Source organism: Xiphias gladius, chromosome 2, assembly GCF_016859285.1.
Source record: "Xiphias gladius isolate SHS-SW01 ecotype Sanya breed wild chromosome 2, ASM1685928v1, whole genome shotgun sequence".
Classification (NCBI taxonomy): domain Eukaryota; kingdom Metazoa; phylum Chordata; class Actinopteri; order Istiophoriformes; family Xiphiidae; genus Xiphias; species Xiphias gladius.
The window spans coordinates 8,181,478-8,204,111 of NC_053401.1; the positions used below are offsets into that span (position 1 = coordinate 8,181,478).

Sequence of the window (22,634 nt, forward strand, 5' to 3'; positions counted from 1 at the left end):
GTGTGTGTGTGTGTGTGTGTGTGTGTGTGTGTGTGTGTGTGTGTGTGTGTGTGTGTGTGTGTGTGTGTGTGTGTGTGTGTGTGTGTGTGTGTGTGTGTGTGTGTGTGTGTGTGTGTGTGTGTGTGTGTGTGTGTGTGTGTGTGTGTGTGTGTGTGTGTGTGTGTGTGTGTGTGTGTGTGTGTGTGTGTGTGTGTGTGTGTGTGTGTGTGTGTGTGTGTGTGTGTGTGTGTGTGTGTGTGTGTGTGTGTGTGTGTGTGTGTGTGTGTGTGTGTGTGTGTGTGTGTGTGTGTGTGTGTGTGTGTGTGTGTGTGTGTGTGTGTGTGTGTGTGTGTGTGTGTGTGTGTGTGTGTGTGTGTGTGTGTGTGTGTGTGTGTGTGTGTGTGTGTGTGTGTGTGTGTGTGTGTGTGTGTGTGTGTGTGTGTGTGTGTGTGTGTGTGTGTGTGTGTGTGTGTGTGTGTGTGTGTGTGTGTGTGTGTGTGTGTGTGTGTGTGTGTGTGTGTGTGTGTGTGTGTGTGTGTGTGTGTGTGTGTGTGTGTGTGTGTGTGTGTGTGTGTGTGTGTGTGTGTGTGTGTGTGTGTGTGTGTGTGTGTGTGTGTGTGTGTGTGTGTGTGTGTGTGTGTGTGTGTGTGTGTGTGTGTGTGTGTGTGTGTGTGTGTGTGTGTGTGTGTGTGTGTGTGTGTGTGTGTGTGTGTGTGTGTGTGTGTGTGTGTGTGTGTGTGTGTGTGTGTGTGTGTGTGTGTGTGTGTGTGTGTGTGTGTGTGTGTGTGTGTGTGTGTGTGTGTGTGTGTGTGTGTGTGTGTGTGTGTGTGTGTGTGTGTGTGTGTGTGTGTGTGTGTGTGTGTGTGTGTGTGTGTGTGTGTGTGTGTGTGTGTGTGTGTGTGTGTGTGTGTGTGTGTGTGTGTGTGTGTGTGTGTGTGTGTGTGTGTGTGTGTGTGTGTGTGTGTGTGTGTGTGTGTGTGTGTGTGTGTGTGTGTGTGTGTGTGTGTGTGTGTGTGTGTGTGTGTGTGTGTGTGTGTGTGTGTGTGTGTGTGTGTGTGTGTGTGTGTGTGTGTGTGTGTGTGTGTGTGTGTGTGTGTGTGTGTGTGTGTGTGTGTGTGTGTGTGTGTGTGTGTGTGTGTGTGTGTGTGTGTGTGTGTGTGTGTGTGTGTGTGTGTGTGTGTGTGTGTGTGTGTGTGTGTGTGTGTGTGTGTGTGTGTGTGTGTGTGCGTGCGTGTGGGCGTGTGTGTGTGTGTGTGTGTGTGTGTGTGTGTGTGTGTGTGTGTGTGTGTGTGTGTGTGTGTGTGTCTACTCTGTGATTAGGGCTTTAACAGCAGGGTCTAATGACTCACAGCATGTCATCCAGTGTCGGTTTAATAACGCACTTCCAGACACTAGAGATCAGTGACTCCTCTGTAATTACGCATCACTACATAACACAACACTTAAAAGAGCTCTATTCAAGCGCTCACGCTCTTGCTCTCATCCTTCCTAGACAATTTGATGGACACGAATGACACTAGAGAGGCAAGTTTGCGTTAAATGCATGCATATGGCAGATTATGAAGGACAAGGGTACTTAAACGAAAGTTTTCCCATTTTGTTTTCCCAGTGTTGAATGTAAAAGAGAGAGACAGAGAGAGAAAGAGAGAATGAGAAGTGATTAATTTAAGGAGTGAGGAATCTGTTTATGATGCCCATGTTGCTTAGTGACCAGGGTGTCATGGTAACACGCCGCATCTGTGGTCCATGCCATGTGGAGAGAGAAAGCTCCCGAGCGATGGCAACACAAGAGACCTGAACCATTTTGTGCATTATCTTCCCATTGTAGCGCAGGCCATCTTTCTCCCAGGCAATTAAGACTCAACTCAAACCTGCCCCTCCATGCCCACGCCAGCAGCCCGCTGATAATTAAGGGAATTTGGTTACTTATCGATGGAGACCAACGCTGAGAGTGATCTACAGCAGCGCAAGAGGCCATGGTTGGAAAGCAAATGTTTTTTTTACTTCAAAAATGACAACCAATTGTGGCTCAGACTCTGGTGGGCAGCCAAAGCCTGGATCTGATGCCAAAGCACTAATGCAATCCCAGGCCTGAAATAACCCTCACCAATCAGCATTCGAATAGCACAGCCCTCAGCTGTCTGTTCTGCAGTCCTTTATCATCCCTTCCCCTTTTACTCCTCCTTTCTCTCTCGGGTGGTCACTTTCCATATCTTTTTCTTTTACTTCCCTCAAGAAAAATGTCTATACAAATAGACCCTCGCTCTCTCTTATTTCCCCATTCTTCCTTTTACTCTCTCTCCGTCTTTGATTTTAATCACGACATCTTCTCTTCAAGTCGGTCCCCTCTCTTCTGTGCAGGCGGTCTGTCTGGGGGAGGCCTTGGCTGGCCATGATGTCCCCCTAAGCAGGTGCTCATGTCAACAAGGATCCCTTAAGGTTGGTACAAAGCCTCAGAAGGAGTTCCCTGAAGGCTCTCACACAGAATAACCTCCCTCTTGTCCCAACAAGTCAGTCTTCCCTCTTCAATTTTAGGCCATTTTGAGACCAGCCATCAGCTAAAACTGATGTTGGCAGCCTGCGTAATCTTTCTTGGCTTTTTAATGTCAAAAGTGAAGACTGTAAGGATTTTACATAAAAAGGATGTGTCACTACTTTTGCAGTCATTTTATGTTGTATCAAATGCATTAGCATTTCAGATTTAAAGTGAATTAAGCATTTGTCAGTAGTCACCTTCAGTAAATTACCTACAGGCATATCAACATCAGTGATGAATGTAACAAAAATGAAATTTTGTAACAGAACAACTGAAGTGTTGAAATGACACTCAATTTAGTATATAGTCTGATATTGAGATTATATTTCAATGCCAATGCAAATCAACATTTTCAAAAGGAGTCTATGGAGGTGTCACTTTCAGATACAAATTTAGCCTGATACTTTCACCTGTTAGTTTAACAGTTCTGATCTTTGTGGAAACAAGTGCAATTACCTCAACCCGCTGGCTGCATTTTCTTTCATTTAAGACAAGTAAGCTTTTAAACTTTAATTTGACTTCAAAAACACTCGGTTTGGTGAAGTGTCTGCAGTGCTCCTTTCTTCCTCTTTCACAGATGTTTTCTGCGGCAGTGGCTGGGAAATTCTGCTTTGTAGCCACCGCAAAATTTTCCTCCCATCTATTATAAATGAACATATCTGGAGATCTGTGTGCCGGTGTCACTGTAGGAGGAGAAATTACCTATTCCACGGGGGGGATGTTAACCACAGGCCCTCGTCAAAGAGTATTGGTTAAGAGGAACAATTCAATAATTGATGAGAACAGAGTCGAGAACAGAGTCAGAGGAGTCAGAGGTGGCCTGGATACCAGAGCAAGGCGATCTACCGCACCGTCAAGGCAGGTTAAAAAAAGAAGCTCAGGTCAATGTAATGAACAAATGGACTAAAGGTGCCCGTGTGTGTGTGCGCGCAATCTGTTCTGATGTGTGAGTTCATTCACGATTAATCAACAGGTCACACCTATACTGTAGCTCGCAGTTTCGGCAGTCAAATACGCGCAAGCGCAGGGTGGATGTAATGAGGCAATAGTACAGGGGAGGAAGCTCAGAGTCGCAGACACACAAAGAGACAGAAACTGAGGAGGGAAACAATGGGGAGCAGTGTGGTGAGACTCTCCATCCTTCTGTCAGTTTCTTTTCTGTGATTAAGTAAGTCAACTAAATCACAGAGAAAATATTTGTCTAAATCATTCAATACTATAGGTGACATGCCTTGCAACTTGCAAGTCATTTTTGTTGCGTAATGATGTTATTTACAATGAATCAAAAAGCTAGATCATTTCTAGACCACTAAAAACAAGGTATCCACCATTTTCACGAGGACTAAAAATTATAATACAGGAAAACACTCTTGAACCAGGATTAGCCATCACTTTGGCCCCATGTACACCTGGTATTGACATGTGATCTGTATCTGAATACATTATCTAGATCAATTTGGCCAAATTGGCACCATTAAAAGTATGCTAAATGAGCAGACAACTATCACTGAAATACTTTTCTCTCTTCTCAGATAGGTGAAAATATTTCAAGGGCAATCAGTGTCCTCTTTTAAATTGAACTCATCCGTCTGTGCATGAAGATGTGTGCAGATAATGATTAGCAAGTTGTAATGCAAAAAAATGTGTTTCCATTATCACTGTCTGCACTTATATTTTTGTTAGGTAGGTACGCTAAGTATGCTAACATGTACACAGTGATACATCTCCTGCAAATAGGAAAAGCAACAGTGTGGCTGCTTATGCGTTTGTTGAATTGTAAGATGTGGTGAAACATTCTATGCTGGTTTGTTTTTAAACACACTCTCAGGCATTGCAGCTTTAATGGACAGAATGCCCTGAGGGGGAAAGATGACTTAGAGATGCAGAAGACAGGCAGGATAGAGAGGGGGGAGATCAAATTTTAAAGTGAAAGATTTCCTTACTTTCAGAAGAATTTATCATCCATATTCACAGTGTGCCACACACACACACGCACACACATGAACAATGACACACATCCAAAAGGGAAGAAATAAAAAAGGACAGAAAGAGAGAAAAGAGGAACACGGAGCAAGGCAAAAATGGGAAAATGGGAATGAGGAGTGACAGAGAATCACGGTGAAGTTATGGGAATTGAAGCTGAGAGGGATTTATGAGCAATGCGGATGGTAGTACAGGGTTGGAGGACGGAGGTGAAAGACAAAAAGACGCAGAACAGAGGAAAACCAGCGGAGAAATTTTAAGGATGCGAACAAAAGCTCAGAAAGGCTAAAAAAGGTAGGGAATGGGATTGCACTTGTGCGTATGCGCATACAAAGCCATAAGTGGAATGTAGCCTGAGTGTAAAGATTCAGCGACTGTAATCTCCAGAGTTTTATCAGCAGTGAAACTAAGCTACGACAACACCCGCCTAAAGAAACTGACTCATCCTCTGAAGTATCAAAGAGATCTGGGAGATAACTCTCAGTCTGGCACACACACATTTACAAATATCGATATCTCCCCCTAAAAAACTAAAATAATCAGCTACAGCATACTGAATGCAGATTATTGCGGCGCGAGATGAAAGAGGCAAATACTTTGATCGCCCTTGAGTGGTTTGGAAACAAAATGATTTCCCCAATCAGATCACCAATGCTTTGGAGACAATAACTTGAAATGGTTGGAACAGACGAGCAAGGAGTGATGATCCAAACAGAATAAAAGAGAGTGAGAGAGCGATACATTTGCAGCCTTTAATGCTGCCACAATGACACCTGGCAGCATCAGATCATCGTAAAGTTTATTCAGAAAAGACATTAGGTACAGAAATTGTGTTTGTATGTGTGTATAATTAAGAGGCATATACTGCAACCAAGATGAAAACAAAGAAAAAACTCTGACAAAGTGAGACAGAGTGTAAGCGATGTGGAGCAGAGGGAGATACAGTATCTGGAGAGAGGAGGATTGCTACAAACAAACAGGAAAACAGAAAGAAGACATCACTTCTATTCACGAAACTGAACCACACCCCACATTAATTATGGTAGAGGGTGACTTTACTGGACGTAAGAAAATGAGCACTAATATCTCCAGCTATACTGAATGTGTACAGACACCAGCGAAAACAATACAAATGACGGCAGAAACGGACATAACTGGCATTAACTTCAAACACACTGATGTTATTATTCAAGGCTGAATGTAGTAGTGTCAAGTTGTTGCCTTAGATTACTGATTCCTAACTGGAGGTATTTCTACCACTAGGAGGTACTGCTGGAGTAGCTAAGCTAATTTGAAAAAGAAGCATTAATTATGATTTGGTACATATTTGGTTCTTGTTACAGCTAGGTGGCTGCACAAGTTCACATCTCTGTTTCCCACTGACATGACTCAGTGTTAACGGCTTGTGAGTGTGTGGACCATATCTACGCAACAATTCCAGGATAACCCTGTCTTGTACAGAACCACACGTGCAGCCACGGAGTTACCACAGCCACAGTTCTATCTGAGTTGACATGCTTTTGAATGACTCCATGAAGCCATCCTATCTATCGAAGGAGCACAGTGACGGGGCACTCAAGCTCATCTCACAGGGCTGTGGGGGTACATTGAACCAAAAAGGTAGGGAGCCACTTTGCTAAATTATCAGCAGTTAATCTTAACTATCTGTTAATTCCTATTCCTTTAATTGACTATTAATTCCTTTTATTTTGAAAGGCACAGGTTAACATTTGTGGTATAATTTTTATACCAACATAAGGTATTAATACATTTAATTTCACTTGAGTAGATTGGGTATATTTTCACCTTCCTATTAAGTTTTGTAATGTTTTAACAAGAAGCATAGCCATTGTCTTATTTTGCAAACTATACATGCTGCTTTACTTCCTGTTTTGGTTCCTGCCTTTGTCCGGGAAATAAGATTTTTTTGTTTATTATATACACAATGTGACGGTGATAGGGGAATGTATTGATCTATTTTTCGTGTATAAATCTGGTAAATATGGGAAGGATGTACCTATGTGGGAGGGCTTTTTCTACAGTGACATTTTGCCATTGTTAACACCTTGCATTAGACAGCTGTAAAACAGTCTTGGGAAGTGTGATTTCTTGTCTTCTGCACAGCAGAACACAGACTTAGACCCACTATGAGTATGAGTACCATAAATTGTTTGCTGTGATGAAAAACCTCTCTCCCTCTAAGTAGCCACAGCTGCCAACATTTGAGAGATTGCATGTCAAGGGAGCACTGGCGTCAAACACAGTGATTGAATTGAGGTGATAGGATGGGCAGATGTCAGATTGACAGACAGCAAATCCAAGTGGGCCCCTGATTAAGTTAATGACAGCAGCCATCATTCTAATGGGATTGTGTTCACTGACAATTGCAGGAACACACACGTACATCCAGGCACACACACACACACACACACAAACACACAAATTGACACTTCCACAGCCTAGCTAGAGGAGAGAAGTTGGCCTAGGGAGAGAGAAAGAAATGCTACCAGTAAGAAAGGCAGTATCAATCCTGCTTATTTCAAGCACAACACAGCCTGAACTGTACAGTTGAAGGGGGTGGAAATATAGAAGATGTCAGTGGGTTTTAAAGTGCTCTGGCATGATGTCTTGCAGTATTCATCCAACTTAAAGGAAAATTCAACCCTTAAACATTTTGCTTGTAGTGGTTTGATACAGACAATGTTACATCATAATGACGATCGATCAAAAAAGAGAAAAGAGAAACGATCTCATCAATAGCAGCCACTACAGTTTATAATGGAAACTAATTGTATATTGATCAATAGTAGGGGTCAACTTAAAAAGTGTATTTGCATACAAAATACTAAATGTTGTCGAAATGCATTCTGGGAAATGTAGGACAATTCATTACACCAAAGCAAAGACACAGAGAACATTGGCTACTATATAAACCACAGGGTACTACATTATGTAGAAAGTATGAGCTGATTATAACTGATGAATCATCAGAAAGAACAATTTCAACCAAAACACAGTGTTTTAACACGAAAACAATGCTCCCAGCTCTGGCTTACAGTATCAATGATGCTAACTATATGGCCTTTAGGCCAGTGGTTCCCAACCCATTTGGCTTGTGACCCCTTAAAATGAAGCGACCCCTCATCACGGGATATGGTCATATGGACTGTGGACGTGTTATGAGCATGTGGCATAATTACAACTCGTTACTTTCAGTAAATTTTGCTGTACTTAAGTACTTTTACTTAAGTAAAGGATCTGGATCCTTCCCCCATCCCTCCTTTTGACCCGTCCGGGGTTCCTGACCCTTAGGTTGGACCAAACTGTATGGACCTACTCGCATGGTTTAAGATAAACTGACAGTTTATCTTTATAAACCAAGCAACAAATTGCCAAAAATGTATGGGTAAAAGTTTCATAAAGTGAAATATGTAAGTTTGTACATGTCAGACAACATTAATTTGGTTGATAGTATTTCTGATCTGCAGGTCCTGTACTGAACAGTTTTTTAAGTTAAATCTCTTTCTTAGATGACTGAGCTGTTATTCAAGTTTTTATTCCTGCAGCGTTCAGCTGCATTTCATAATACAGATTACAATATATACACAGATTTTTTAGAATCGATGTATTATTACATCTCTACAGTAGAGGGGGCATGTTTAGGTAAAAGGCATTTGCCAAAAATGCCATTCAGTGTATGTAATGTGCCGCCTGTTAAATTGGGTAATCAGAGACCAAGATCCTAATAGATGGGAGGTCTGCAATAGGCAGTAGTAGCCTTTTGTATGCTGCTTCATGGGAGGTGTGGCTTAATGCACTCATGGACTTCCTACCACTCTCCCTCTCTTTTCAACTCATCATCATTTCGCTCTCATACACATCAGGCCATTCAATTTCTCTCTCTCTCTCAGACAGAAAGCTATAACCTCTCCCACAATCTTGGTGGATAAGTCAAAGAGAGGGATTCATTGCCACATAGACTGAGACTAGTGCAGAGAAATACTGTATTAGATTAGTGTCGGTCAGGTCAAGAACATTACAGACGCTGCAGTCGTCCTTCCATTTCAGTTCATGATTCAGTTAAGTGTACCCTGAGACTATTTATGGTAACTTAAATAAACTGATAACCATAAAGCTGGCTCAGTTCCATTTCATTATATAGAACACGATTTAGAGTAGATAACACACTACAATCAGCCATCTACTCAGTGACAAGTAAATATACTTTTTGAAAGCATAGAAGAATATCAGCATATGGTGTTGGGCTAAAACAAAATCATCCGTGCCTTCCTTGTTGTTTTCACACTTCAAAGTTGTTTAGCAAAAAGCTAAACGACTTAGCAAAAAGCTAAACAAATGCCATTAACTCGCACAGGTGAAATACACAGCAGATGGTGTTGATAAAGTGTAAGAACAGAGCCTGTAGTTTAACATCTCCATTCTGCTGCGATCAATTCACTGAGCAGTCATGTTTCTCTCAGAAGGTGTGACACCGCACCACCAAAAACTAATTGTCCCTCATCCAATGGCAGTTATTGGGATGTAAGAACAACAAAACGCTTGGTTGGATTGATGGGGTAATCAATGACAATGAGAAAGTAACTATGGCAACAGGCCATCATGCTTTAATTGGTTATTTGTGGCTCTTGGAGCCAGATTGATCGAGACTGGGAGTGCCCTCAGATCCTAATTTAGTTGGCCAGATACTGTTGAGTCTAAACTAAGGAGCAGTGAAAGGTTTTTCTTTTTATCCATTTAGCTTGTTGTCCATTGTAACTACATGCAAACAGGACTAAAGGTCTATAGCCAGCTGCTATGTGAGGCCTTACTTGGGCTGCTAACATCAGCATGCTAACATTCTTGCAATAACAATGCTGACAAGCTGATGTTCAAGCAGGTAATGTTGACCTTGTCCACCATCTTGGATCAGTGAGTTAGCATGCTAAGATTGGCTAATTAGCACTAGACAAAGTGACAAAGAACAACTGAGGCGGTCATTAGCTTTTTTTTTTAGGTATTTGGTAATAAAGAAAAGTACTGGACAAATTACATTTTTTAACTGATGGTAGTGCTACATCAAGAGTTAAGGGATCACTAAAGTTATTAAAATTCATCATCTCATGGAGGGGGCACGAATGTGTTTACCAAATTTTATGGTAAACCATCCAACAGCTGTTGAGGCATTTCACTGAAAACCACAAATGTTAGCTTCATGGTGGTGCTAGAGGAATAGTCAGGGGATAGTGATAATAACAGAAGTGTATTAGATAGTGAGTAATGTCTAATACTTCAGTTATTTCAGTCTCGACCAAAAGTGGTGGACAGACCCGACAGACTGACATAGCTATCCTTAGAGCTATACTGCTAGTATGGCTTAAAATGTTATGTTGTAGCTAACAGGTGTTCTGTGGTTTGTCAAAAAGTTTTACAGTGTAAACCAATTTACCAAAAGTTGTTCTGTGTGGTTTAGACAAACGAGGGAACCAAATCTGCCACAACCTCACAGGTCTTCCAAGGTCTTTGTCCGATAAGCCATTCAACAAGGAAGAGTTCAGTTACATGTGGTGAACACTGTCACCAACACTTTACTACAAAGTGAAAGCATTTGGCTAGTGTAGCCCTCGTAGAATTTTCCTTCTGTTCAGTTCAGACAAATGACTCACGAAAGCAGCAGGTATGGATTAGGTATGAAGGCACAATAGGTCTCAGTGGTCACATGCAAGACAAAGGTTTTCCTGAAAGTTGAAACTAAACAGGGTCATCTGTGACATTTTTTTTTTTCAACATAGCGAAAAGTGATACAACACATACACACACACAATGGATTTTTTTTTTTTTATCGTTATTTGGCATGTAGCAACCCAGACTCGTAACTTTGAATTAAGTCATCTGGCTGGAGGATGTCTACTTATATTGGATCAGTGCATGGCCTGAAGCAGTGGCTGTGTTCCAGTGTCTGTTCTGACGTGAAATAAGGAGAAGCAGATTGTTTCTGTGTGTTCCCCTGAGCTCTGGCCACTGTGCTGGACCTCATTTTATAAACAATCTAGAATTTGCATTATATGTTTCTATTTCAAACTACAATATCAACAGCTCTTAAGCGTCTGGTTGATGACAAATAAGTATTAAGCCACTATGATCATAGAAGCAGTAACCAAACTTTCTCCACCACTTCACTGATTTCCTAGAAGTAGCAGGTTTGCCACAAGATAATTTTGCATTAGGAGATCACACTGACCTTAAGTGCTTGGGAGCGGTTAGCCAGCAGTCTCTCTATGTTCCCAGCAGCCGTTGACACCAGTTCCCTTGCATTGTTGGACTCCACGCTGAAGTGAGCTTTGTGTTTTTTATATATCTGAGACAATCACAAGAGAAAAGCTTGGGTCAGTGAAAAAAAGGAAACTTAAACTGAACAAGTCCACATGTCCTTGTTGTTAAGTCTTAATTAGTAACCAGGCGTTCAGAATGAAAAAGTCAGCACATTAAAACAACAGTTGGCCGAGTGAGACAATGAAATATTACTCAGAAGACAGATTGAAGGGTATGGATGGTTATCAGATGCCAAAACACTGCACAACAGTTTATTAGGCTTTTTAAAATTTTAAAATAAAGGCATTTGTGGTAGAAAGTTTTCTACTAAGAATGTACACTTACACTTAAAAAAACAAAAAAACCTTTGGCATTTAATTCCTTTATTAATTAGCAACAGCAATTCTGTTTATCTGATTGTCCCATTCAGTTGTTGCCTTGCGTTGCATCGAAAACTACGCCAGATTAAACCTTTTGCCAGATGATCCTGCATTTTTTGATGGAGCCCTCTTGGCACATAATGATGATAGGTGGGAGGGTAAAGGTGAGGTACCACGGCAGTAAGCAGCATGTGGGTACTCAAATGGGTTTTTAAAGGAAAGAGAGAGTGCTGTGGTAAGGTATGATGTTTACAAATAATGATTTCAACCAATGGTCGTCTTTACAAAGCCAACATTGTCACATTAAGTTCAGAAAACAAACATGTAGCGCAAAAGTGGCATATAAGTGTTCTTTACACATACCTTAACACTGAAGAACAAGTTTTTAAGGGTTCTGGGGTGTTCTATCCCTTTCAATAGACACGCCCTCACAGGGATGAAACCTTAGCTTTCTAGTTAGCCTTCTGATCACAGAATAACCACTCGATCATCATGAGGTCATCAGATACAAATGTGCAGTGTAGATGTGATCAGTTCTCAAAAGGATCTTCCTCAAGTTTAAAGTTTTCTCTGTGTTAAGATGTTTTCTATCCACAGACTTACTGGATCTGAGGCTGGTAATGTTACTCTGCATCAGTGGTTATTTTCGATTCGTCACCAGATCTCACTGACCAGGGCAAAGTGATTAAAAAAGGGGAGCTACACATCCACTGATTAAACTGCAATGTCAGGTTATGTAAGAACAACATTTACTGTGCTATGGAATATGCTCCAGCATTAGATATAGGAAACACAAATGCCAAACAGCCAATTATTTGGCGGCCTAGAGGGATTCCATTGTCCGACATTCAAACCACAGAACTAAGGCGCGTGCGTTTATTTGTCTTCATCCTCCAGGCATCTGATTTAGGTTTGGATTTTACTTTAGTGCAAGACTAATATCAAGTTGTAATACTACTGAATTTTAGATTAGGATTATGTTGTTATAAAGTATACAGGATCATTTTCATGTATTTTCTATATCTTATCTGTATGTTGGAGCTGAAAGTACTCTCAGTAATGCTGTACTGTGGATTTGGGGTGTCTTAGTTCGAAACTAATACTATTTCCAGCGACAAAAGGTACAATTGTGTGCATAAAAGTCTACAAATTTTGTCTTCCCTTAACAATCTTTGAAGGAGTTCCAGTTGTAATTTCCAAGATGAACTTATCTAGCAATCTGGATAATTCTTCATACAAGATGCATAACACTCCCTCTAAAATTCTGCATGCTGTGTGCAGTACACTTTGTTTAAACAAGGGCATCCCGAAAAGCATCACGTTCTGTTACAACAACAGTTTAAGCGGATTCAGCTACACAAAATATTACCAGATATCTTTAATTCTCATTTCTGGTGACAAGTCCTGTCACAAGACCAAACAGAAACATGTTTTGTAAGGGTTTCAGTGATGCTTTAAAGCCGACTGATTTTATTCTCGAAGTGAACGGGGAGCAAAAGTGCCAGATGCATTATGTCAATCAATGTGAATCTTAAAAGCTTCTCCTCCTTTGTCAGGTGGGAGTTTATGTGTGAGTGTGTGCAGGGACCATGGCCATCAAATCTGTGTCACACGTTTTATTTAAAGTGAAATTAAAATTAAAGTGAAATTAAATTCTGATTTGTGCACTTGTTTGATCCAAATTGCAATAACCAAGCTTGGGGGCCAAAGGTAGCCATTGTTTAGCCCATTTGTGATTTGAACACTTCCTACGTTATTCAAATCACGGGATAATATATGAGGCTGAGGTTACAGAACCCCCCGCTACTGTGGGTTTTGATAGTCTGATCATTTGCCATCACTACAACTGGAACCATTAGAGAGACGGGAAACAATTGCGACACCACCTTTGTTTATACATGGGAATAATACAAATGAGTATGTGGCAATACCACGTGTTTAAACTAAAAATAAAAAGTTATGTTTAGTGGTAATTGAATGCTAATGTAAGCAAGCTAGGCCTTTCCAAGTAGAGGCTACATAGCCTAGCTTGCTAGCTTCCAATTTCCGATTGGAATACAAACTTAACAGCACAATGGGTCCGTCCAAATGTTAATGGTGTTAAGGGACAATGAAGACAGCTTAAAGGGTACATAACCAATGCTAATTAAGCTAGTTGAAAAATGGGAAAGAAACTTCTTGTACCGATGTTGATAGGATTTACAGGACTGTGATGTACCACTGTCAGTAGCGAGAACAGAAGTTGACAGTGCGTCTTGAAGCAATGCCAGCCCTTAATGTCAGTCAACTGCTGCAGTGGAAAACTCTCACAATGAGGCCTGAAGCTGATGCCATTTCCGCAAATATATCAAAAAAAACTGTTTTGTCCTCCATTGAAAAATACGCAAAATAGCTGCAGTCTCCTCATAGTATATTTTCTTACACAAAAAATGAGGAATTCAAATTTCACACTTTGCTGCAACAGTTAAAGTCAGTGTGTGTGTGTGTGTGTGTGTGTGTGTGTGTGTGTGTGTGTGTGTGTGTGTGTGTGTGTGTGTGTGTGTGTTTGGGACAGAAAGTCATGGTTACCTGTATTAAGTCCTGCAGGCCACTGGCTGTGTCTGTTAATGTGATCAACTCTTTTTGCATTTGGTCTACCCATTCCTTTACCCTGAGAACACAAAAAAACAATCAATTAGCCAATCATAGCACATCCAATGAAAAGCTTCCAAATGGTCGGCACAGTCCAACCAAAATTTGTTGAGTGGCTCCAGTCTCATTCAGTTGGAATACAGCCCATCTGATCATATGACCTGAAGTGAGCTTTACTCCTTACCATAACAAAATGCTTAAAAAAGAAAAGGGAAGGGAAGCATGAAATAATGATATTTAGCCAAGGGAATACATTGCTCTACTCCACATGAGCTGTGCATTAAGGCAAGAGCTATTCATAGTTATCAGCATGAGAGTGTCACATCCTTGGGAGTGAGATGCTTGTTCGTGTATTCCTCTGATCAGAAAGAAGACAGAAAGGGAAAGAGAAAGGCACATAAAAGAGCAAGAGAGAGACAAATGCTCCCCTATTAGGGTTTAGACTTTGTTCTATATGACTTTAACACTTTAGTTGGATAAGAACATATCTAAGATTTCTTTACTCAAGTAAAAATTAATTTACTGTTGCTACATTCCAAAAGGCTCAGTGTCAGTGAACGTATCTAAACAGTAATTACCAGCATGCCTAAACTGTTGTGAATCAAATTTATGTCCTGTAACATAGCCATGAGCATTTTAATGACACTGATTCCTAATATGGAATACTTGACATCCGCTTCAGTTCAGGTTGTGTGTGCGTGTGCGCGAGTGTGCGTGGAGTCTATATGTGCGATGCTATGACCATGCCCACCATGTCCCCTAACTGCCTAAATGAATCTCTACATGGCTGGTGAGACATGACACGGCTAAACACCCCACATGCACTGTACAAAGTTATTTATGTGTATTTCTAAAATGAATGAGACAGACGTACTGTATCTAGGCAGTAATAAACTTATTTTAGGCAAACCTCCTGATCATATATTAATTTGCTTAGTCTGATGTTATGGGGAAAAACATGCTTATTTGCCTTCTTGCAGAGAGTTAAGCATATTTCCCAAAATGTCAAACTAGTATTGAAATCTAGGTTTTAAATATATATATATATATATATATATATATATATATATATATATATAAATTTTTTCTGTACATCAAGAACTTTAGTTAAGTGCTGATGTAGATTTTTTTTTTTTTACTAAAAGCAAGTTCCACAGCTAATATAAATCCCTATTGCAAGTGCAACAACCATACTTTTGTCAACCTCCTGCTGCTGAGCGACAAATAGCATGTTCTGAACCCTCTGTAAACAATACACTATAAGTACACCCACAAACCCTCCAACGGCTCCATTACGACAACCAATAAAAAATACATGACATAATCCATAAAGAAAATTGCCCTTTCCCACAGTGTGAATTAACCTCTTCACCTTCCACAGAGCCGAGGGGCCTCTGACATATGAACCCTGTCTATGTTATCTTATTTAAAAAATACAATGCAATGTGAGCAGGGTTAGCTCACGCTGGAAATGTGTGGCATAGCAGCCGCATAGTATATTTAGCCCTCTGAGAGACAGCTGCTAGTGGCTGAGGGCAGATATACAATGTGTGTACTGTCAGCACATAACCCTTTGGACCCCCAAGTCACAATTATGTGCATGCATATCCACAAACACACACACACACACACACACACACACATACTGTATGTGGGAAAATAGGAGGATATACATGCAAATGGCTTTGAGGTGGATTTATGTTTCAGAGTCATAGTTGTAATGTTTGCTGACTACTGTACATGGAGCCAGCTATAAGATAAGGTCCACTGACCATGGCGAGCAGGAGTATACTGAGGTTGTCATGCATGCGACTTTACCAAATGAGCCCAGTTGGGTGGGTTTTTCCAACAGATGTCCAATGGGAAAATGGTGAGTCAAAGAACCTCAACTCGTCAAAGAAGAGTTGGGGTTCGTCATCTGTCCACTGTTTCACAAATTGCTGACTTTGTCCTGAGCAAGATCCCAAGTTCAACAACTCATTGCATTAATAATAAAATTATATATTTACCACATTTTCTGAGCATACCACAGCATTTTCTCATCAAATCTACTGTCCGTGTGACACATTTAGTCTTGCAGAATCAGAATCACTTGGATCAGCAAGTTAAGTACTTCATTTCTAGATCTGGACAGCTCTGGTCATGAACTAGCTGACACTAATTCTGTGTTTGTCAGAGCTCCTTCGCAGAACCCTAATGAGGAGAGGACAGTTACAATAAAACGCGATCCAGAGAAAGTGCCTAACTACAGTGGCTGTGGCTGAAAGTGAATCGCTCCCTCACTTGTCTGTGGCAGCTTGGAACTCCTGCACGGGGTCAGATTGTGATATGATAAAACTCACATGCTTACTGTGAGCTAGAATTTTGAAATCTCTCTGATCTTGGTTTAATTAAATCTCCTGGGTAAAAACTGAAAGGCTAAGCGGTGGATTGATTAGTCAACTTCCACAAATAACCATCTTACCCTTATCAGTAAAAAGCATACATTCCCTGCATAACACCAGAGTGTGTGGCTTCCTCATAAACGAAGAAAGATTTGATTGCATGTCTCCTAAAGAATAGAAGCAAATGAAGGACAGTGTCTGGAAGTGGGGTTTTAACAAAGAAATGTGCAGTTGATGAAAGGATGGAAACTTGGAGCAGGACATGGAAAAATGAGATAGCATCATTATTCCCTCCCATGCAATTCTGCCCCCCTCTCACTCTTTCTGTCCTGCCCCTTGGGGAAATCTGAGGAGGTGTGTGTGAGTGTGTGCGCGCGCGCATGTGTGTGTGTGTGTTTTTGGGGAAGGGGGGTTGATGAGGTAAGGAAGGAAGCCTCCAAAATGGCTGGTGAGCCCTGTAGAGCCACTCGACTACAGCGGTGGCAGGCTGCGGAGCTAGAAATGAGAGGAGCCATGTGAAACTAAGCCAAGTGTGAGACCTCCTGGCAGTACAAGCCTCTATCCTCTCACACTTGTCTCGCTGAGTCATTAATATCACCCCTTTATGGAGCAGAATGTCTTTCTGACAGGCAATTGCTAAAGTTCCTTTTTTCTTCTATACTTCTTTTGTTCTTTTTGGCAGTTGTGGTCACTAATTCACTCGTTTTCTTGCTCAATCACAGACACTGAGATGAAGGATGGACTGTAAGAACGCAGTGTAGACCAGCCTACTACAACATCTGGGGCTGTTTTTTGGTCACAACTATATAACCTGTAAAACTTTGAAACACATAGCATGGTGTACTTGTGATTCTACAGCATCTTAACAACTGTGATGATTAGGAAACTTGGGTCACAAGGCATTACATTACATTATTAGACAATCACTCTGTTGTTCTTTGGAGATCAATGTTGGGCCACAGTGTTGACTGACTTAAAGGAGCAATTTTCCACACCAAGTTCAGTTTACTCGTCACAGATAATAATATTCAGCTTGTGGAAACAGTTGTATAATGTCTTCTGTGGCTTTGGAGCTGGGCAGAGTGTTTTGTGTCACCCCTTTTCTTTAGCAATTGTATTGAGACAATTAGATAAATAAAGTTAGCATAAGTTTCAGTTTTAATTTCTCTTTCTCTTACTACCAAAGTGCTGAAGTACCAAAAGAGGGAATTTTTTAGTTTGTGGGAACAAAATCTACATTTTCTATAGATCCTGTTCACACAGAATAATATCTTGTTTGCACAACATAAAACTTGGCTCTAGATTAAAAAAAAAAAAAAAATCCTGTGGGACTTCGGGGCTTCTGAACTCTCCCTTCCCTTGGTCTTAATTTAGACTACCCAGGAAGCCAGGGCGTTGGATACATGACATTCTAATGTGAATAACATTACAAGAAATTTCCTTCCCAAGGCCTTATATTGATACAAGCAACTACCAATGTATGTTGGAAGTATGAAGGAATGTCCAAATGTTGCAGAAGAGGTAAGGCTGTGCATTTGGCCAACCATCATGGCAGCTTTTCACCCCACCGTCAGATGTAGGTGTTCAATAAACAAGTGTAAACACTTTTGACTTCAGATATGGTCAAAGATCATATTGTAAAAACTAGTTTGTTTTGAGCATATCCTAGCCTTAGCAGTGGGGAAAAAAAATGCTTTAAAGTGAGGTAGTTCATTTTGTCTAATGGGAAATATCTATTAAATGGAATATTATTCTCTAAGCTATGAAAATGGTAAGAAGTAACCTAAACTGTCTTTAGATAAATGTAGCTCACGGTTTCAGGGAGGCAATTCCTATCATATTGGATATCACTTTGTTCAGCAACTCCTGCTCTCACTGGCAATATCACTATCACTATGTGATACTGAGCTGGAAATGAGCCATGGACTTAAACCTGCGCACACACTTTGGGCCTGGACCAGTTTCACAGTTCTTAGACTTGAGATGAGAGGGTGTGATACCTGTCTCACTCCGCATGTTGTTTATGATAGTGTAATATGACTCATGGTGCCTGCAGCACAGATCATCACAGGTTCACTGACTTTAGAGAGATGGAGACACACTTGGCTGGAGTTCAGACGAACACATCGCCTGATATAAGGGCTCCAGCACTGAGATGATATTAAAATTTCATCAAGTTCTTTCCATGCCTTCAGTCACAAGCATAAATGTGCCAGTGGGTTAAATGCTGTGAAATTAGGACAGGTGCTGGTGAGCGGGTGTCACTGTTATCACCGGTAGGGCCACTCCACATCACTGCTCTATCCTCGGCTCGGTTCCGAAGAACAGACACACAAGACGCCATGCCATCTACAAGTCAGTAGACACACATGGGACTTTCTCACGGCTAATTTAGCACATTCCTCGAGTAGACTAGTGAGCTTGTGTCTTAATTTGGGCTTGACCCCTGTGGCCTCGAGTACAGTGGCTGATGGGTAGACAAAGTAGTCCTTCCCCTTTCCTTTGAGCCTCCCATCACTCTGATGACAGGAAGAGAAGCTGCCGCTGTTAGGCCAGCTGTCACGTGCATGTACGTGTGCGCCTACGTGTGTGTCAATGCCTGTATGTAACCAGAGCACTGGGTCTTTCAGGGGCCAGAGGGGGGTGCCCAGGGGTCAAAGGTCATCAGGACAGGTGCTGCTCTGTTGAAGAGGCTCTTAATGTCATGAAGTGGGTGTGACCCCTTTGTGCATGTGTGTAGGATCAGTGTTATATAACTCACAATTTAGAGGGATAGACCAAAGAATAACAAAACACAGAGAGCTGCCGCTACAACTTTAACGATTAAAGCTGCACTTATCAATATTTTTTGTACAAACAATGGATCAAATGACTGTGTGTAATGTAATAAGTGGTGCTTGTAGTTAAAGTTCTGCTTTCCATTTTAGCGTCTTTCAGGTCGTTGTTTGCCACCCGCAACTTGTTGTTTCGGTTCGACGAACTCCAAACTCTAAATGAATGCTAATATTGCTCTTTGCCACCTAGATATGTAGGAAAAAAATGTGGCAAATGCTTGCTTAAAGATTCACCAAAACAACTATATAAGATCATAATATGTCAGTGTTGTGTTTACAGCTTGTTTCCGCTGTTCCAAAGTGAGCAAAAAATAAATTGATGCAGGATTTCTACATATTTGGTAGTAATAGTATGACATGTGCTTGTGATCCCATTGTTCTGAGGTTGATGTAATACCGGTTAATGATGCAAAGCATTGTCTGGTATTATTTTACTATTAAAAAAAATATATAAAGTGAATTACAAACTAAGAACAAGATCTTAGATAGGTGAGGAAAAACTTGACTTCCACTTTACAAGGAATACCCTGACTCACCATTACAGAAGAAAAAAGAATGTCCTCGCTCTGCCAATTAGGAGCAGACTGTCCAATCTGAGGGGTGAACACAGGGAAGTGGACACAATCCCAGAATAGAGAGCATGAGTCAGCATTAGAGCACTGCTGTCTTACTTCTGACCACATTAACCCCTCCGGCTGAGCTGTGTGCGACTGTAGGGGAGGCTGTTTGTGTTCTCCTCTCCCTCTGTGTCTACACTTCACAACCACAGCCTCTGGCAGTAAGCTGTGCAGCTGTGTAATACGCTTTTAGCAGGGTTAACACACTTTTAGGACAATCACCTCAGTTGAAGAAAAAGCAAAAGCAATCTCACCACAGGCCCATTAGTAACTGGTCGTGACTGGCGAGACTGTTTTTGTCAACTGCTGTTTCCAAATTTCAAGAATATGCTTTCAAGCATAACTGCTCAGCCAATGTGGACTAGAAGTCCTTAGAGTGTTACATTCTACATCTACGATTTCACGACAACTTGGCAAGCTCCATCTGCTGAGGACAACTGTGTGATATGGAAAGGTCTACACAGGCTACTTACTGGAGCTTGTGGTCAGATGGATTTTGTCAATTACCCAAGATGTCTGCTGTAAACATCCATCACAGTTTATAGACTAACTTCCTGGTTTAATTGACCTACCACACTTATCATAGTTGTACATGCACAGTTTTTCTGCATTTCCTGCGTCAAAAATCATCATTTTGGATGTGCTCACTCCAAATAAAGTCGTTCAGATAGTCTGGTTAAACTGCTGGCTTGTTCAAAACCTCCCTGATCCACTGACTGCACATCTTTTGCCCAACTGCACACTTCATACTATAAATGTCACCAGGTTTGCAGATTTAATTAGTACAATGTTATCACAGATACCATGGAAAAAGGGAGCCAACACTACAGTGTGACAATAAGAGCTAAGGTTTAATGAACCAGAATTATTCTTTAGATAGACTGCCCTCAAACAGTCCTTGACTAATACTACTGTTTCTACTTCTTTGTTTCTTCTCCAATGACTGCTACCTAAATAAAATCATTCATGAAAAGTTTGTAATCCAACTTTAAAAGATGGTTCCCAGATGGAGTTCACGGAAAGAAAATTGGGAAGGTTTTACCTTCAAGCTTTTTTCTGCAGAATAATGTGTGTACTTTCGTGCCAAACTTATTTCTGTGTCCTTACTAAAACGAAAGCAGCAGCGCAACTTTAAATAAATACCCTGTAGACTGTATGCTTTGGGCTGTCAAAGTATTGAAACAGTTTCTCATAAAACACTTTTTCACGACTCGCTGGTTAGCAGGCAGGAGCTGCTTCAGGTCTTCTCATCTCAACTGAAACTCGTGGTATTAATATTATAATTTCATGCAGAGTGTGTGTGACATCCTTGATCAACAGGGGAAGAGAAAGAAATACATCTGGGGGGAAACACATACATTTTTTTCCACCGCAATAACCTTACATTGTCATTCAGTGGTAAAAGTTTTCACCTGTATTATTTCCATAGCTTTATATAGTATGTTTATGTTTCCCTTTGTTTTTACCAAGCGATAAACTTAACACCATGTCAACACCCTAAGCCGAGGGAAAGTCCAGAGTTTGGTCCCAGACTCTTGGATGCTACATAATTCCGACTGAATCACCGAAAAGTCGGCCTCACGCCGGCTCCGAGGACCAACTTGCCCGTGTGCGCGCAGCCGCAAGAATCCAGGGTTCAATATCCAATCTCAGAGTTTCCACTCCAGCACCCTCTCGTCTCGTAAACATCCTCATGTTTTTATACTCAGAGCCCAGGCGGTGGATCCTCGTTGGATCTCTTAATACCATCGAAACCATCACCGAGGAAGCATCCGGTAGCATACGCTCTTTTTTTTTTTAACCCCCCTCCCGTCTCTTCATGGTGTGCAACCATGGTTTCCAGCACTGGGAGACAGTTCGAAACCTTAAATCCTCCTCTAATAGTAGTAATTTAGGCTTCTAATCTGTTCTTAGAGAGAGACAAGGCTGACAACATTAAAGGAAGCAGATGAGATGCACAAAAAAGATTGGGATGTTTGAGGATGTCAGCGTGGATGTAATTGAGCCACTGGGGGATAGCTAATAAGAGCTCTGACTATGAAGCAAGGCATCTAATAAGCAGCGAGCCTGACAAAACATTGTAGAAGAAAAACAGTCACTTTCTGCCTGTCTTTTTCTTTCTGTCTTTCCCTCCTTTCTCACAGCCCCTTTATCCTTCTTGTGTAAATGTATCACTTTCATTGCTTGGGCCGTTCTTTCTCTGTCAATCTCTCTATCTATTTGTTGTTGTGTATAATACTGGAAATCTGGATTGCTTCTTCAGGTTTCCTTTATATCATTGATCGCTTGCATTTTCAATTTACAAACTCCACATAATCAATAGCCTTAATTCTTACCTATTGATTCCTTATTTCTATCTAAATAAACTTATGTTATTGTTATTAATGTTATAATTTCCTTCCTTTGACCTCCTCCCCTCTCCCCTCTCTCACATGTATCACCATGTTGCACAGATGAGACAAGTGATGATATCCTCTCCTTTATTGATGTCGATAACGCCATAATTGCAGGCTTTCTAAATGTCTTGCAGCCTCATTATTTTCTATAGCAAGACGTTACTAATGTTTCTGCCACTCTTTTCTCGCTAGCAAGTCAGTCAGAGGAATTTACCACGGCCCCCTGCCTAGATCTGAAGAATCGCGTTTAAGCGAAGCTTTGGCAACGGTATTTTCTGCGCTCTAAGAGGCACTATTGTTAAGGTGTATTACAGGTGTGGAAGAGCTGACTAGACATTGTATGAGATCATTATCGAATGACGGGGTGGTGCTGGTGGGCAAACATGCACAGAAAGAGCAGGTGTTTACAGGAAGCTGATTCCACTGGATTTAACAGGTGATTGATTTAACAGGGGACTTTTGGCCAAAGACAAACAGCCACATATTGACTTTTTATGCTCAGTTTAACTTTTAAGCTACACCACAGGTAGTTATAAAAGACAATAAGACAGACTACAAAGAAAATAATCCATTTTAGAAGCTGTT

General features: G+C 41.0%; 1 protein-coding gene across 4 annotated transcripts in view; it reads right to left on the reverse strand.

Moving 5' to 3' along the window:
- cacna2d1a (calcium channel, voltage-dependent, alpha 2/delta subunit 1a) overlaps nt 1–22,634 on the reverse strand; it is a 93,614-nt gene that overhangs the window by 62,873 nt on the left and 8,107 nt on the right. For all 4 annotated transcript variants that reach the window (XM_040144698.1, XM_040144691.1, XM_040144683.1 and 1 more), the window contains exons 2-3: nt 13,756–13,837; nt 10,737–10,853 (exon numbers count right to left, since the gene is read on the reverse strand). In XM_040144698.1, coding sequence (XP_040000632.1) covers nt 10,737–10,853; nt 13,756–13,837 — 199 coding nt within the window. The remainder of the gene's footprint in view (nt 1–10,736; nt 10,854–13,755; nt 13,838–22,634) is intronic.